General features: G+C 40.5%; 1 protein-coding gene across 1 annotated transcript; it reads left to right on the top strand.

The window, feature by feature from the left end:
* Positions 1–545: 545 nt before the first annotated feature.
* LOC141764160 (procollagen galactosyltransferase 1-like) lies at positions 546–16,842 on the top strand. The gene is made up of 12 exons (XM_074629141.1): positions 546–900; positions 6,448–6,558; positions 6,644–6,761; positions 8,360–8,494; positions 11,097–11,301; positions 11,394–11,513; positions 12,803–12,879; positions 12,975–13,081; positions 13,377–13,509; positions 14,442–14,569; positions 15,227–15,433; positions 15,559–16,842. The coding sequence occupies exons 1-12, from the start codon at positions 680–682 to the stop codon at positions 15,827–15,829; spliced, it is 1,833 nt and encodes a 610-aa protein (XP_074485242.1). The 5' UTR covers positions 546–679; the 3' UTR covers positions 15,830–16,842.
* The last annotated feature ends 1,772 nt before the right edge of the window (positions 16,843–18,614 follow it).

Below are 18,614 nucleotides of genomic sequence, written 5' to 3'. Positions count from 1 at the left end.
AAATACAAGGAGATGAAGAAAACTTTTAAAAATGAATATAGTGCAGGGTAACAGCTGTGATACATGACTATTAAAAAAAGTGAATATAGTGCAAAAAGTGATATAGTGCTGAATAATAACATATAGGAGATATACAGTAGAGACCAGGGGATTAAGAAATGTCTAATATGGAATATAATGTGGGATGAGAACTGAGGTAGAGAGTTTAAAATAAAAAAAATAGACTAAAGTGCAGAATAAAGCTGTACATTATTGGTATAATACAGTCAAAACCAGGCTATAAATGTGCAGAGTAGAAAGTAGAAAAACCCTGTTAAAAGTGAATATAGTGCAGGGTAACAGCTGTGATACACGACTATTAAAAAAGTGAATATAGTGCAGAAGAGACTGTTAAAAGTGAATATAGTGCAGTGCGATATGATGCATTTTAACAATCTAGACACGAGGCACAGAAATTTCCAGACTTTCCTTTGAGAACACTGAGTTCACTTTAAACCAGTGCAGACCTGCCCTTTAATCCAGCCAGCTCCTCTCCTCCTCTCCGCCATGCCTCCACTGTCTGTCGGCATAACACAACAGCGCTACCCTCCTCAGCCTCCACACATCATCCTCCTCCTCCGTGTCCTTCTCCTCTAGTCCGCCGCCTCACCAGCCAGTGTCTCTCCGCTGCCACCCTGCCATGCCCCGGGTCACCTCTCTGCTGCCCGCCCTGCTGTCCTTCGTCCTCCTGCCGGGCCCGAGCCGGGGATATTTCCCCGAGGAGCGCTGGAGCCCCGAGTCTCCTCTCCTCGCTCCCCGGGTCGTTGTCGCGCTGCTCTGCCGCAACTCGGCGCACTCTCTGCCGCTGTTTCTCGGAGCCGTCGAGCGCCTCAACTACCCGAAGGAGCGCACCGCGCTGTGGTGAGTAGCACCGCTGTAAAACCATTAGAAAATAAGCTGAATGTCAGACTATGTTATGTCAAAACTTTGTAAAGTATTTTAAGAATATCAAATTGGTAATAAAGTAGTAACAAAGTGTAATTAAACGTAATTTATGGAGCACCAGAGATGCGTCAAGTTCATGTACACTTATTATAGAGGAAAACTCTGCGTGCGTTTGCGCATGCTCTTGTGAATTGTGGCCAGCTGTGTAATTATCAATATGTAGGAAAACACACGAGCGCTCTTTATTATCAATATTTAGGAAAACACACGAGCGCTTTTATGTCCACACTTTATTCTAACCGGCTGCACCGGGGCACCGGGTCATCGGGGTGTTGGAGGGACTCGTGCCCGAGGAGAGGAGCTTGGAGGCCGGGTTGAGCCAGCAGACTCGTGCCGGTGAAAAAAGTTCCATTCAGTCACAGACCGTCTCTCTCATCTGATCTCCGTTTTTCCCCCTTTTACCCCACCCTCCCATTTTTCTTTCCCCTCCCTCTTCCCTCTTCCACATATCTTCGTCTGTATTGCAGACTCGACTGGAAAAAAAACCAGTATTGTTGTAAAAAAAATGCTTTTAAATTGGCACCTTATAGCAGCCAAAGTCTTGTACAAACCACGTCCAACAAACTTTGTGAATTAAAAGGCTCTGCAGGATTTATCTTCCTTAACATCAGCCAGCCTGTTGTTCTGTCACCCAGCCCCCACACTGTAAACAATTGCTGTTAATTTACAGCAGGATTTCAACAGTATTAACCTGTTATTGCTAAAAGCAGTGCTTTACTGTTAATACAAAAGAAAACCTGTTAAATTAAGCTCAAAGGCCGTTTTTTAACTGAACTATAATGCATTCTTAAAAAACAGCACTTTACTGCTGATCAACTGTCTAAAGTATCATCAGCAACAGTTTCATGCAGTATGTTTTTAATTCTGGGACCTGATCTGCAGAAGTGAGGCTCGTACATTGTACATGATTGTAAAATCAGTGAATTAGCTTTATTGTTCTTCACTCACATGTTGTTATGGTTGCATTCTGTGCTTGTAGCCAGATATATAGACAGACATTTTGGGAAAAGTGTCAACAAGTCTATTATAGCCTTTTTCCTAACAAGTGCCTTTAATTGTATTTAGTGTGACTATTCCTATGTGTGTAACCTGCTAAGTCTATTCATCTAGACAAAAAAATAATGTTTATTAAAATGTATGTAAAAACCTAAATAGTGCATTAAAACAAATCAGTAAGATAATGTAAAAGAAAGGTGAAAAACATCTATATAATGTATCTTTAAACTGTAAATTAACTGTAAAATACTGTGAAATTAATAAAAAAAAAAAGTTTAAACTGTATTTTTCATTAACAGTACAAAGCTGTACATTTCAGCGACAGTATAATAATGTTAATTTTACAGTAACATAAAGGCAACCCTGCTGCCAGTTCTTTACTGTTATTTTACTGGGAAATTTTAACAGTGCAGCCTTCCACATGATTCTGGTCTCCACCACTGCTCACTTCCTCTTCTCATTTTGATCCCGTGCCAGTAGATCTGTTTTTTTGAAGATTAAGTTAATCTTTTCATCAGCACTTAGACCTGACAGGTTAGATTATATTTCTTGGCAACCCAGTGACCTAATAAAGACAAATAGCCTTGAGCAGAATTGTGTTCAGGGCCAAGAATCTGGCGATACGATACGTATCATGATACAGGGGTATAATGATTCAATATATTGCGAAACTGTAAACAAAGGCATTGTCATTTTTTCCAGTTAATTTTTAGGGAAGCTGTCATAGTGTAATGAAAACACCAGCATTACACCATTTCAGAATAGGCAAAAATAACACATTTATACTGCATGTGATTTTCATAAGAGAATCCATTTTCATTCACATATCTTGAGGTCAGAGGTCAAGGGACCCCTTTGAAAATCACCATGCCAGTTTTTCCTTGCCAAATTTTAGCGGAACTTTGGAGCGTTATTTAGCATCCTACCTGGCAAGCTATAATGACATGGTTGGTACCAATGGATTCCTTAGGTTTTTCTAAATGTATATGCAAGTACGAGCCCGCTACAACCTCTAAAAGACTGAATAACGGCCAGTCGGATTTTTGAGAGGTTAATTAAAAATTGATATAACATTTTGGAGAATCGATACAGTATCGCACAACATAATATCGGGATAATCACGTGTATCGATATTTTCTTACACTCCTAGTTATGTTTAATGTTGAAATTAGACATCATTCACTCCTATGAATTGATTGTTTGATCCGGCCTCGTCTGAGAGTGAATGTTAAACTGAACGTTCTCAGTGGGAGCTAGAATGAGGGATTCAAGTGTGTCTGTTTAAACAAACCAGCCTGGAGAGTTTTTTTCTTGTATCCCAGCCAGCAAATTCAGCCTCTGTGCCTGAGTCTAACTCTGCCCATGTGGCAGCCTGAGCTCAGTTTTCTGCGTGGTTGCTTTGATCTACCACATATCTCTTCCCTCAGTGGAAGAGCAGATATATAGAGGTTTGGAAATGCAGCGTGAGAGACTCAAACCGAGCTGCTGGCTGGCCACCTGTCGATACCTGCAGTTACATCAGCCTGACAGGTTAAGATGGAATACTTGGCAAGCGCCAGCATAGACACACACACACACACACACACACCCGCCCACCCACACACATGCAGACAACCTAATTATGTGTGTGTTCTGCAGGGACATGCAGGATGGATATTATCAATCCATAAATCTTCCATTTTCATCCCTCTCAGCTCTCTCTATTGCTGGCATGCAAGCAAATCCCAAATATATCCTTTTTTTATCCGCCACCTCTGCTCATTCAAAACTTCACAGCATCCAGTCAGAGAGGGAACGGTTGAGACTAGAGATGAAGAAGAAGATGGATCGGTGAGCTGGTCACATGTAGGTGCTGGGACAGCACTTCTGTGTTAAAACGCCACAGGCAGACGGGAAACTACCACCTGCAGCACGCCGACTGTCACTCACTACATGACAGGGCTGGCAGAGTAAATCCATTTCTCTCATATTTACACATTCTTTCGTTCTCTCTCTCTGTAGCTTTGTCTGTGTCGCTGCCCCTCCCTGACACACACTGAGATTTGTTATGATAACACAGACGGCAGACGAATGCCGCTGCTCCCCTTCTCAGCCCCTATTGTCGGTCTGTGACCGGCATTAGTGATGCTCTCTGCTCCAATGACAACAAGGACGAAAGTAGAGATGAATAATCAATATTATGTCAATGCAATATCCTCTGGGATTTGGTTATAATGCGATATATCTTAAATGTTGTCTTTTTCCAGGTTCCTTAAAGCGGTACTAATCTGTGTTTTTTCAAATAAATGGTTAAAATGTGTAAATAGGCAACTCTATAAGGTGATACTTTGTCAATGTCCTGATTTCAGCTTGTTCTGCTGCCCCGAAATAGCACCAGAAATTGATAAATTGCTGCTTTAAGGCTGCTTTACAGTCAAAGTGATGGACTTTTCCGAACTTATTTGAGTGTTGTAGCTAGAGTTGTGTATCAGCAAGAACCTGGAGATACGATATACATCATGATACAGGGGTTAACAATTCAATATATTGCGATACTGTAAGTAAGGTGATATATTGCGTTTTTTTAATCTAGTTTTAGAAGAACTGTCATAGTATAAAGAACACGCTGCCATATGCATTAAACATGAGTAAAACATTTTACATTGTTTATGCAATCAGAACAGTGGGATCTAAATTTGCATGGGTCACAGCATCACAGCACTACATCAGCATAACATCACAGCACTACTTTGACACATACACTAAGAGGGCACATTTCTTTGCAACTGAAATGAAATATTGACTGAGTTATTATTTGCATTAATTAAACATTATACAATACAGTGTTTTTGAGAATCGATACAGTATCACAAAACATAATATCGCGATATTTGATTTTTTCTATATTTTCTTACACCCCTAATGTAGCTCAGATAAATGAACAGCGAATCATTCTACATCATTCTGGTCATCATGTTCACATTGCAAATTATTTTGAGTGTTTTCTAAGTAAGGGATAATGTGCAGCTAGCCGGTCATTGTTGTGAAATGAACCCAGACGGCGATGCGGCACCCTGACGCGAAGCAGGTCTTGCATCACCCTGAAGGGGTTTATTTCACAACAATGACCGGCTCGCTGTACATTATCCCGCTTATTACACTGCTACTTACTTAAGAAATCAATAATTTGACACAAAAACGGTCCAACATCAGAACTGCACCCATAGCAACGGTCTGATATACATAGCAACGCTATGATTGACCAATCAGAACTGAGTATTCAACAAAGCCATATACTGTAATAAGACACTAATAGTGATAGTCCTGTTATATCTTCAAGTGTTGACATCAAGTAATTGTTGTGAAATAGGGCTGCAATGAACAAATAGTTGAATTATTGATTAAGCTCTTGATTATGTTTTTGATCAAGCAATTAATTAATTAATTAATTAATTCTGCAAAACATCAGAGGGAAGTGAAACGTGCCCATTTCAATTTTCCAGAGCCCAAGGCAACATCTATATTGCTTGTCATGTCTGACCAATGGTCCAAAACATAAAACTACTGAATTTACAATTCAAACATTTTGCACATTTGCTTGTTAAATTACTTAACTATCAATTTCATATTGAAACTGTTGTCCCTTTATTCTAATAATGAGGTAAATGTACTAATGAATTAAATTGCTAATCGTTTCAGCCTTATTTTGAAATATCACAATATTTGAGTTCGTCAATATTGCCCACTGCTAACAAGTTATTATTCAATGTTATTTATTGTATAAACCATTTGTCAATTGAATTTCCAGAAAATGTACTTAACCAGGATACATATCATTGGATCAGACCTATTCCGAGGTACTGATCGGAGTACCAATAGAAACACAGATTCCAATACCAACTGTACTGATTACCAATCTGATACCAGTGTTTTCCCCCCTAATTTAAAATCTGCATATCTCAATGCATGCAGCTGATTGGGATCTTTCTTCTATGTGTGAGGTGACATGAGCATGTAACTACACATCACCTCTCACTATAAGTGTAGTCATTATTTATGTGGAAGCATTAGCTCGCTGCGATAAACGAAGGGAGCCAACGAGAAAACAATGGAGCTCCTGTTGTGAGAGTGCCGTTTGAGTGACAGAATAATAACTGCTGGCAAGTATTTATGAATAAGGCATTATCGTGCACAGAGATTGCTGCGGTGCTCAAACGTCAGCCAGTGGCCCGACGCGAATGGATGAAGGTGGAATCACTGAATATTAACGACAGTGGGCCAAGAAACTGTTTTTATGAGGAGAAGGCACGGCTTAATAAGGTCGGTATCGGGACCAATACCGCTCCAGCGTATCAGATCGGTGCATGCATCCCTAAATAGACCCTCGAGTCAGATTTGTGATTTGTGTTTTTGGGCTATATAAATAAGATTTAATAACTCATGATGTCTCTCTCTCTCTCTGTCTCTCCCTCTCTCTCTCTCCCACAGGGTGGCGACAGATCACAACACAGACAACACCACAGCCATCCTCAGAGACTGGCTTGTCAAGGTGCAGAATGACTATCACTATGTGGAGTGGAGACCTGAAGATGAATCCAGGTACTGTGTATGTGTGAGTGTGAGTGAGTATGTGTGTGTGAGATGTACGTACATTACTTAAGGGGTCTGTCTATGCATGTCTCAGTGCCTTTGAAGACGAGGTGGGGCCTAAGCACTGGAATAATCTCCGTTATGAACACGTAATGAAGCTCCGTCAGGCAGCGCTGGAGACCGCCCGCGAGATCTGGGCCGACTACCTGCTGGTACGTTATCATCCACTCGACGGCCTCACAAGCCTCCTCTTATTACAGTATGTACTCTCAGTGATGTCTGTGACCCTGGGTCAGATGTGTGCGGAGACATCCATTGTCTACACCTGCTTATACCTGTGCAGTGTAAAAATGAAAAATGTGGATGAGAAAACAAAGCTCAATCTTTAACATAGAGAAGAAAAGGAACTGCATTAAAGAGACCAAATCTACGACCAATGAATAAAACCATGTTTTAAACTAATAGACACTTTCAATGACTACTCACTAATGCAGATTTGTTAAATGTTTTAACTTCTATTTAGTCTTAAAATCTAATCTCCCAGAGATAATATCTGTGACATGCAAGTGTTTCTTTGTGTTATACATTTGTAATATAACATACTGCATAATGAGCTGTGCTGATGTAATACAGTAATGGAGGAGATGGAGGCAATGAATGCCACAATGTGAAGGAGAGGGGTGGAGTTCAGATATTTGTTTGTAGTCAGTTTAACCCATTATTAGATTTATTTTTTTTTACCAGTAAGAGGTATGTAGAATGAAGCCTATGTATTGTTGCTATGGTTACATGTGCACTGATTTAGAGATTGCAAAAATGTTTCCTCAAAAACTAGTAAGAATATTTTCTATTTTGTTACATTACCTTTTCCAAGGTCATGCATCGATGAAGCTGATGCGTACATAAAATGTTTATTTTTAACAGTGTTGAGGTGTCTTGATATGATTTTAACATCTGTCAGCCAGTCAGCAATGAGCTTTTCCATAGCCATGATGTCAAATGTAAAAAAAAAAAAGTGTGTATAAGATATAGTTTGAGTTAAACAGGATATTTGTGGCTGATACTGATATTGATATTTGAGAGTTTAAAAAAAATCGGATCATTTATTCTTCTTTTTTACAACATTTTATAAGGATTTCTTAAATTTCGTTATAAAAAATGATGACCAAGCTGTGTACTGAGCAGGACATTTTACAGTTGAAAAACACATTTGTCAGGTGAACAAGTATGCTACGGTGACACCGTGTCTAAACTACCTTCAGACATATTTTTGGTAATTTTCTTGGGCAGAGATGTAGGCCAGTACGGATGTATCTGGGATAGACATATCAGCCATCGGTCAAGCTAAAAGACTCAAGTACACTGTCAGCTGTCAGTTTAAGAATGACCTCAGCATTGAATTGGCAGAATGTGGTCACATATTATGGGTGAAGAAAATGCAGGTTGACTGGGATCAGTCTTCATTTACTGGAGCTGCTCTTGATGAGACACATCGAGGTGAACGTACACAAGGGTTGAGTTTTGAATGTTGAGTTTTGGCATTGAAAAAGCGTTCTTCTCTGGACATTGGGCAGCAGTTATATCAAAGTGCAGAACATCCAACTGTGAATACACGTGCAGTCGGCTTGTTTACAATTCTGTCGCTGTGAGTTAAAATGGGTCAGGAAGGAGCTCCTCACAGTCCTCTGTGAATCGAACCATGTTCCCGTGGCTCAATCAATCATTTAGTGACAACGGCTGACATTTTGTCTGTGCTTGCATGTGCATGTGGGATTCTTGTCAATATTGTGCCCTTCTCTTCCATCTGCAGGTGGTCGACTGTGACAACCTGCTCACCAATCCGGATATGTTGTGGAAGCTGATGAGTGAGAACAAGACTATTGTGGCGCCGATGCTGGAGTCCAGAGCTGCGTACTCCAACTTCTGGTGTGGCATGACTTCACAGGTACTGCAGATGTTTGTAACACCTGTATAACAGCTTTACTTGCACCTCACACTCCCCTTGCATCCTTTTAGCGCTGCAACTAACGATTATTTTCATGGTTGATTAATCTGCTGATTATTTTCTTGATTAAACAATTTGTTGTTTGGTCTATGAAATCAGAAGAAAATCGTGAGAAATGTTGATCAGTGTTTCCCAAAGCCCAAGAGGACGTCCTCAAATGTCTTGTTTTGTCCACAACTCAAAGATATTCAGTTTACTGTCATAGAGGAGTAAAGAAACCAGAAAATATTCACATTTAAGAAGCTGCAATCAGAGAATATTAATTTGTTTTTCTTAAAAAATTATTCAAACCGATTAATCAATTATCAAAAAAGGATAGTTGACAACTAATCAATTAATCGTTGCAGCTCTACATCCTTTATATATCTGATATGGATGTGGGATAAATATTCTGTTATGATAAGAATATTTTGAAATATTATGGTGACGTTAGGAATCAGATTAAGGTCACACTTTAAAGTTACAACACACAACCAGATACTTTCTAATTATTATATTATAATATTATACATGGGTTGTGCATGGGTTTGAAATTATGAGCTGCATGTTAGTGAAGTACAGCTTTTTTCTTTTCATTGTTACATTACAACACATGACGACGTTTCCACTAGCATCCTCTTTTACTCTAACGCACAAACTGAAAGATTATTCATCAAGTGTAGCCTCTTCATAACGTCTCTATAAAAACCTCTTTTTTTACATCTTGGACGAATAATTCAGTCTAGACAAAGTGTGCTATTATCTCTATGGGTTACTGATAGTGCATAAAATGTCACTTTTCATGCAGTCCTGATGAATAATAGATTGCATTTCCTGCCACCTTCATAACACATAAATATGATTTAGAGGTAATTTTACACCTGATTATTTTTTCTTATGCATGAGGAAATCAAATTTGTGCAAATAAGTCACTTTAGAAACGCTGTACATGAGTCAATCTGAAGGTGTAATAGAGAAGTTTTCTTACTCTTATTGTATTCAAAGTGTTTCTGGGTAGGAGCTGAATGCTCTGGTGAATATAATTTGTAAATTAAAGTAAATGATTTGTCTCCGAGGTGAACTGAATCTTTACTGCTCTGATATAACATCATTTCTAGCTGTGATAAATGTTTGTGGTATCAGTAGATTATATGACACAGACAGCCCACGCAGCTCGTTAGGTTTAATTTGCTCCACCTTCTCAGTCGGTTACTTTGGGCTTCACCAGATATTACTGCAGCTGAAGACTTACTCAAAACTACAGGCCACACTCCCTTTCAATTGATGTATGCCTCATATCAAAAGTTATTTAAACAAAAATTATTCAACAGTGTAATTTTTTTATATGCAGACTCTCCATGCCAGCATGATTTTGACTAATCAAACTTGCACATCTGGTGCATCAGGCATTACTTACTGTATGCACATGTCTTGGATACAGGTCTGTCTGTGATCCGTTGAAACAGGATGCCTTTAAGTACTCATCTTTGCTTCTTTTCAAATGAGAGTAGACGTATGGACGTTGCCTATCCTCTCTGTCTGAGTCTGCCTCTCTGATTCCTGAGAACATTTTCTTCATTGACAGTTAATGGGCCTGTAGCCAAAAGGCAATAAGCAATGTCTGTCAATCTGCCTCATCCTATAAGTCAGTATTACTCAGTCTCAGCCACTTATTTTTATTTTTCACATTACAATATTTAAAAAAAAAATATTTTAGTAAATAGGGCTGTCAAAGTTAACGCAATAATAACACGTTAACACAAATTTGTTTTAACGACACTAATTTCTTTAACACATTAACGCAACTTGCGATTTTTAGGTTGTAGGGGCTCAGTTTTAAAGCTAGAGTGAAGATACTGGCATCATATGGAACTAGAAAACCATCGGTAACAACCATGTCATACCATGTTATAAATAACGCTCCAAAGTTACGCAACATTTTGGCGAGGACAAACTTTCATGACCATTTTCAAAGGGGTCCCTTGACCTCTGACCTCAAGATATGTGAATGAAAATGGGTTCTATGGGTACCCACGAGTCTCCCCTTTACAGACATGCCCACTTTATGATAATCACATGCAGTTTGGGGCAAGTCATAGTCAAGTCAGCACACTGACACACTGACAGCTGTTGTTGCCTGTTGGGCTTCAGTTTGCCATGTTATGATTTGAGCATATTTTTTATGCTAAATGCAGTACCTGTGAGGGTTTCTGGACAATATCTGTCTTTGTTTTGTGTTGTTAATTGATTTCCAATAATAAATATATACATACATTTGCATAAAGCAGCATACTTGCTCACCCCCATGTTGATAAGAGTATTAAATACTTGACAAATCTCCCTTTAAGGTACATTTTGAACAGATAATTAATTTAAAATTATTCACGATGAACTATTTTAATCGATTGACAGCCCTATTAGTAAAGTATGGAGAGATGTCTTCTTCCTGTAACTGACACATAGACGTATACTTGTTTTTTCCCCAGCTCTTTATTTAATTAGGAAACAAGTTGGACACATTGTGTGTAACCGTACAGTGTTTGTGTTAACTCACTCACTACAGGGTTACTACAAGCGTACACCAGCCTACATGCCTATCCGTAGGCAGGAGCGTCGTGGCTGCTTCGCCGTACCGATGGTCCACTCCACCTACCTGGTGGACCTACAGAAAGAGGCCTCCCGTCAGCTGGCTTTTCATCCACCACACCCAGAGTACAGCTGGGCCGTGGATGATGTCATCGTCTTTGCCTACTCAGCTCTCATGGCAGGTGAGACGATTGCAAAAGAGGTAAACGTGTCATCTGGAGGTCTTTCTAGGCATGTTTTGTACATGTTTGTAATCATGTTTTTATTTTCTCAGATGTGCAGATGTACGTGTGCAACAAAGAGACTTATGGGTACTTCCCCGTTCCAATGCGTTCCCACGGTACCCTGCAGGATGAGGCGGCGAGCTTCGTGCATACACATCTTGAGGTCATGGGTGAGTCAAGAGGTCAAAGAGCGCTCACGAAGACCAGAATGATTTCTTTGTGTTCTACAGTTTCAGCATAAAGGTGTGAGTTTGCTTGTGATGAAGCCCTTACGCAGACACCAAGCTGTCATTACATCTGATTATATCTTTGTACAATGGAAGTTTGTTGGTTTCAAATGAACTGATCTGTCGTTACGTCATGTCATGTCGTCATGTTGTGCTTGTCTGCCGGTTTTGCATTTATTTGATTTTCCCAACTTGTGTTTAGTTGAACTAAATGTTTTTTTGCTGTATCCATTATGGAAAAGCAAGAGAGATTTTCCGGAAGTAGCCTAAAGTCATATTGAGTTATAGAGTTATTAGCTTCTACCATAGCAACGCAATATACTGTACGCCTCTGCCTAAAAACTACACACTTAATTAGACAATGTTAACTTTTGCTACGTGACAAAATTACTGTTGCAAAAATGTTTCTGCAGTCAGTTTTTTTCTGTTTAAGACGTTGGCAGTTAAGCATGGAAAGCTGTTTAGATGAGACGTGCAGTACAACAGGACCTCTCCTGTTGTACTGCACGTCTCATCTAAACAGAACAATAAAAGGTGGCATTGAAAAATACAGCGATAGATTATGTAGCCACATAATTCAGGGACTCCCAACATTTTCATACAAAGGACTCCAATAATATATTATCAGAGTGAAGGGAGGATCCTACTAGGGATGCACTGATCCAACTTTTTCAGTCCCGATAGCGATACCTGGGCTTTGGGTATCAGCCGATACGGAGCACTGATCCGACTGAAAACTTAAACAGGAATTCAAATCCCAGTATATAATATACAAACAAATAAATAAAATATGGTATATAAACATAGAGTTGAATTTAATAGATCAGCCCCATTGTCACCGATACCCAATCCAGCTATTTAAGTCAGTATCGGCCCGTTATCCGATCCTGTACCGGTGCATCCCTAGATCCTACTAAAACTGCCTTTTGTTAAATATCTCTTTGTTACATTATATTAGAGTGTTTGTGCAGCATTACGATATGCATTGTAGGTGAGGAAACACCAATAGGATGAGCTGTGAGACCTACATAATGAATACCAATAATGATAAAAAATAGTCCTCTATATACATATACCCATCTTGCTGAATTCTAGTGTGTAAAATCAATGGTTAATTTTGGAAATCTCCTGAGGATCCCTGAGCCACATTTTAGGAGCCCCTGTTCCACCACATTACACATTCCCTTTGTAACCCCCCAACCCCCTTTCTTTTTTTTTTTTTACTTTGAAAGTGAAAAATCCTCCATTGGAGCCCTCCAGCTTCCTGTCTCTTCCTCCCAAGCAGCCTAACAAGATGGGCTTTGATGAGGTACACACACACACACACACTCTCATACTCACACATTGGAAACACACACAACAACCTAAGCATGCGTGTGAGGTTTTGCATTTGTGTGCACCCAGGTGTTTATGATAAACCTGGTGCGGAGGTCTGACCGTCGCGAGCGAATGCTAAGATCTCTGTTTGAGCAGGAGCTCAGCTGTAAGGTTGTTGCTGCTGTGGATGGCAAGTACGTTTCTCATCTTCTTCTTCTTCTTCTCCCCCCCACTCCATGTGTCTTCCTGATTTGTGCCTCTGCTACATGCGGTGTAGATTGATGTAGGGAGGCTGAGCTGAGACAAACATCCAGGTGAAAAGTAGCGGGTGCATGCTGACAATTAAATATCTTCTGAACCACGTAGCTTTAGCTCATCTGTGAGTAGAATGTCTAATCTCTAGGCTATCCAGTCAGAAGGTATCACGTCCATATGATTTATTGTGTCTATCTCTAATTTCTTTGTTTATCCCTTCTCTCTTTGCCTCAGAGCTCTGAACAAGACTGATATAGAGTCTATGAGGATTAAGATGCTGCCGGGTTACAAAGACCCTTATCACGGTCGGCCTCTCACCAAGGGTGAACTCGGTTGTTTCCTTTCTCATTACAACATCTGGAAGGAGGTGAGACGCTCCGGCAGGCCTCTGGGTCTACCTGTGCACGGCAGATAACGTTTACTACTGAATAACACAGTAACTCAGTTTGTGTGAGGAGACGGTGGTGAGAGTAATGAGATTGTTTTATTTATGTTTCAATAAATGTACTGCCTTTTGTGGAAACAAGGTTTTTCGGCAACTTCCTGTTTTGCCAAGAGAAAGCTGTCGTTGGTTATATGTCTTCATGTCCTCAGTTTAATTCAACATCATATCAGAAAAGAAAAATGTTCTCATGGTACATGTCCACAGGGGCGTTTTTTTATTGCGAGGGATCGCCTCGCTTCCCAGCATTGGACGCTTGATGGGCTGCCACGAGACATGGACGAACGCTTTCTCTCGTGGGCTGCTGCTCCCAACTTTCAAACCGGAACCAACATGGCGCCTAATTTGGAAACCTTCTTGTCTTATATCATGAAAATAGTTCGCCAAAATGTGTTTCTGAAAAGAGAAATAGGCCACGCCGTTGCTGAATCTGTCTTTATTTTGGATCGACAACGCTTAGTTTAAAAGTTTCTCAGGAGTTTCCAGAGGCGGCGAGTCGCGTCGGACGTCCCTGATTTGCATAAAGTAGCCTAGACCTCAACTTTATGCAAATGAGGAGCGGCCAACATGACGCTCCGTCTCTCGAATTGCGCCGTCACTCTACCAGAATGCATTGCACAGCAATGAATGGGAAGCGTGGAAAGGACGGAGGCTGTGGACACGTACCATAACTGTAGGTACTTCGGAAAGCAACTTTTCACAAAGAATACATATACTTAATGATTGTGTTATAATTTTGAACAAAGGACTCCAGGATCCTTTTCCATCACACTAATGTATATGCCAGCTCACCTGTAATGCACTAAAATTCACATGTACTGTATGTGTTTCTGTGTGCGTGTGTGCATTATGTGTAGATTGCAGATCGCGGCCTGCAGACCTCCCTGGTCATCGAGGACGACCTCCGCTTCGAGGTGTTCTTCATGCGTCGTCTCCAGACGCTGCTGGAGGAGGTGACGACGCACAAGCTGGACTGGGATCTCATGTGAGTGATGCAGAACAGGGTGTAGTAAACAGTGAGGGTTATCGTCCCCCTGCGGCGAAATCCGTCCATCTGTCACACATGATATCTCAGGCACCACTGATCACACGCTGAAAACACTTAACTATTTATCTTAGCATCACAGTGCTGAGCTGCTCCAGCTTCTAAACATTCACAGACACAGATCACTGCCATAGATAAATATTCACATGTTTATGTTACCAGAAACGGGTAGAGAGCTACTGGTAGCGAGCGAGCTACTTGTTGGAGACCCCTGGTGTATGGGCATGAAAGCCTCCCAGTTGAATCATTTGTACAAAAATTTGCAACTTCTGTAGAAAATATCTGGGTTTTTTTTCATAAAAAGTCTAAGGTGTATAAAAACGGGAGGAGAAAACTACGACTCAAGGAGCATTTCAATAAGAAACACCCATCCACTATTGGCAAGCTATAGCTAAATATTATATTATATATGTTATAATACATTCAGCAGTTTAATCAGTTTGGGATATTGTGTAAATTTTGGATAAATTCAGCAACTATGGCGCCGTGCTTTGCTCACCCACTGACTGCATTGATTCTGTTTAAATTAATTGATTTCAGTCTGTTATAAGTGCTTGTGATATTTATTGTCCCCCTTGTCTTAAATACTAAATACAGTTACATTGGGCGGAAGCGGATGCAGGTGGACCACCAAGAGAAGTCTGTACCAAACATCCACAACCTGGTGGTGGCGGACTACTCCTACTGGACACTCGGCTACCTGTTGTCATTACAAGGAGCCCAGAAGCTCCTCAGGGCCGAACCTCTGACTAAGCTGCTTCCCGTCGATGAGTTCCTCCCTGTCATGTACGACAAACATCCAGTGTGAGTACAACCCATCCGTCCCTTCATCTTCCCTCTGTCTCCTCTTATCTGTCTCCTCTTTTTGATCCTGTCCTGAAGCGCGCTTGTTAATCTAATCATGTCCCCGCTCGTCTCTCGCTCATCAGTTCAGAGTACATGGACCACTTTGAGAGTCGGGACCTGCGTGCGTTTTCTGCCGAGCCGCTCCTGGTGTATCCGACCCATTACACGGGAGACCAGGGCTACATCAGCGACACGGAGACATCGGTGGTCTGGGACAACGACACTGTCAAAACCGACTGGGACCGGGCCAGGTCAAGGAAAACCCAGGAGCAGGGAGAGCTGAGCTTCAAGGCCCAGAACTCTGACGTGCTGCAGTCTGAACTGGAGAACTGGAGCAAACGCGACGAGCTGTGATGAAGAAGAGAGGACGCGAGGAGGAGAGACAGGGAGAACTCCGGCAAACGGAGACTAGGATGAGGGAGATAGAGTTAAGCTGTGACGGTGGCGAGGGATGGAAAAGATGGAGAGAATATAATAGAACGCAGGAGAAGAAGGAGGAAAGGCAGAGTAGATGAACACAGGGTTGGTGAGGGACAACGGCTTTCCCGTCTCTCCACTCTTTGATCTTTCTCTTAAGAGATGAGGTTAGATGTAGAGTTAACTCTTGAAGAGTCAGCGAGCAGCTTTTGTTTTATTTATTGCATCCAACTCACACTTCTTGACCACAGCCTGGTCCAAAAATAGTTCCGTTTTAAATGCAGTAATTAGCTTAACTCTAACACGTCTCTAAATGACTTCTAGTCATATTTTAACAACTTCACATCACCTAATAACATGTGAAAGCTGCAGTATGCATTGAGTTTGAAATAGGAGCCTCTAAAATATAAAACGATTATATTACTGCTCAGAAAAGAGAATCCCTTAAACCTTTTCTCTACAGTGTTATACTCTCAGTGGTTCGCCACCTGTTTAACCCCTTAAAAGGAAGCAATGTCTACTTGCAGCCCCTAATCCACCAGCTGTATTATGTCTACTGGCTGTGGTGAGTTCTGCCAAAGAGACAGGAACCACTGCTCTGTTTTCTTCTTCTTCTTCTTCTTCTCTTCTTGTGACTCTTAACGCCTTGCTGTTTAGTTTAGCCAGTGTGTTAAGTTTTTTAAGGTTGTTACTTAACTTTACATATTTTCCACTCATGAATGTATCAGCGTTTTCTTTTATTTGATATTTTTTACACGTTGACAACAGCTGTGTATCTGTTTAGTGCTTCAGTGTTTCCAGTTTTAACCCAAACTTTGTTGCATTTTGTTTGTTTAAGATCAGAAAAACAAATAACTTTTCATGTTTTGTTCTCTCCTCTGTGGTTACAGAGTGTGTCTTTTTTTTTTTTTTTTTTCTAACCAAAGAATGAATAAAACCTTTTATAATGATTGGTTGTGTTGTTCTCTACTGAATTTAGCTCAAGCATCAGTCCCTCAAAGCTCAGTTTAAACTATACAGTAGTGCTGACATTGCACAAATAGTGGGTTAATTTCTAGCCAGTGGCTAAAACATCAAAATACACTGCTCTGCCTTTTTTTTTTTTCTTGGCACACAGCAGCTTTACATGAACGCCCCACAGCTCAGTTAAGAGGTTCCTTTTAATTAGTGCCTGCTGGTAGCCTGCCCTGCCAGTACATAATGGTCAGTTTGGGCTGCAGCAGGCCGCCATTACTCCTCCTCCCTCACTGTGTTTACACAAATGACCCCTAATTTACTGGTAAACTGTGAAGCGTGACCCTGCTCTACTGACTTATACAATGTCATGTTATTTGCATCCAACACAAAGATTGTGTCATTGAATTAGAAAAAATATTGCACTAGTAAGAGAAATTGCCCTTAAAATGACTTGATTAAAAACATGTCTGGTGTGTACATTTATTCTCTATACAGAGTGGACTGTGTATAATCATTTTGTATATATATAACATGATTATCTTGGCCAAAAGATTTCATGATAACGATATTATCATGATATCAGTCAAATTCATCTTTAACTCAGTTTCTGTTTTGTCTGTTTTTTTTGGCAAATTAATTACACTCAAAATATGAGTATAGGGAGGTGGAGAGAGAGTCTGTAATCATAATTGGATATATAAAATGATTCAAGAGGTGCTGGATTATTTAGGGCTGTCAGTCGATTAAAATATTTAATTGATGTTAATCGCATGATTCACATAGTTTATCGCGATTAATTTGCGATTAACTGTGATGAACTATGGATAATCATGCGATTATATTTTTTATCTGTTCAAAATGTACCTTAAAGGGAGATTTGTCAGGTATTTAATACTCTTATCAACATGGGGGTGGGCAAATATGCTGCTTTATGCAAATGTATGTATATATTTATTATTGGAAATCAATTAACAACACAAAACAATGACTAATATTGTCCAGAAACCCTCACAGGTACTGCATTTAGCATAACAAATATGCTCAAATCATAACATGGCAAACTGCAGCCCAACAGGCAACAACAGCTGTCAGTGTGTCAGTGTGCTGACTTGACTATGACTTGCCACAAACTGTATGTGATTATCATAAAGTGGGCATGTCTGTAAAGGGGAGACTCGTGGGTACCCAGAGAACCCATTTTCATTCACATATCTTGAGGTCAGAGGTCGAGGGACCCCTTTGTAAAAATGGCCATGAAAGTGTGTATAACCACTTTATTGCATGTCTCTCATCAACAGTCACACTCTGTGGAAGCAGTGCTTAGGCACATCTTAAAGCCTGGAGCACACAGCGCGCATCATGCTCGCGTGACGGCAACGTCGCGTGTTGTTTTTTATTTCGGCGTCCATGTTAACAGGTTAGAGTGGACACACTGCCCGCATGAGACGCACGTCAGACGCGCGTCAGACGCACGTCAGACGTGCGTCTATTTTATAGAATAGAAGGCTCGCCTATTTTTCACGCTTGCCGCTTACCTCTCGGCTGCGTCTCCCAGCAGCAACAGACAGCGAAGGTGATCTATTGACAGTATATGAGCAAGATTACTACAGTTTCCATGTCTAGACATCTGTAGAATATGTCACTGACCATCAATATTTTACACTTCCTATCTAGATTTCAAAATAAAAGTCCTCTAGCGTTTTTAGTGCACAGAATCATTCATTCATTAACACAATACTTTTATTCTGAAATACTCTAAATAAAG

The sequence above is a fragment of the Sebastes fasciatus genome, chromosome 3, assembly GCF_043250625.1.
Source record: "Sebastes fasciatus isolate fSebFas1 chromosome 3, fSebFas1.pri, whole genome shotgun sequence".
Taxonomy (NCBI): domain Eukaryota; kingdom Metazoa; phylum Chordata; class Actinopteri; order Perciformes; family Sebastidae; genus Sebastes; species Sebastes fasciatus.
Note: the sequence above shows the minus strand (reverse complement) of the source record. Positions and strands in the feature narration are given on the sequence as shown.

Coding starts and splice junctions, on each gene's coding strand:
- LOC141764160 (XM_074629141.1), top strand. CDS start 680: ATGCCCCGGGTCACCTCTCTGCTGCCCGCCCTGCTGTCCTTCGTCCTC. Junction 901..6,447: donor AAGGAGCGCACCGCGCTGTG/GTGAGTAGCACC, acceptor TCTCTCCCACAG/GGTGGCGACAGATCACAACA. Junction 11,302..11,393: donor CTACTCAGCTCTCATGGCAG/GTGAGACGATTG, acceptor TTATTTTCTCAG/ATGTGCAGATGTACGTGTGC.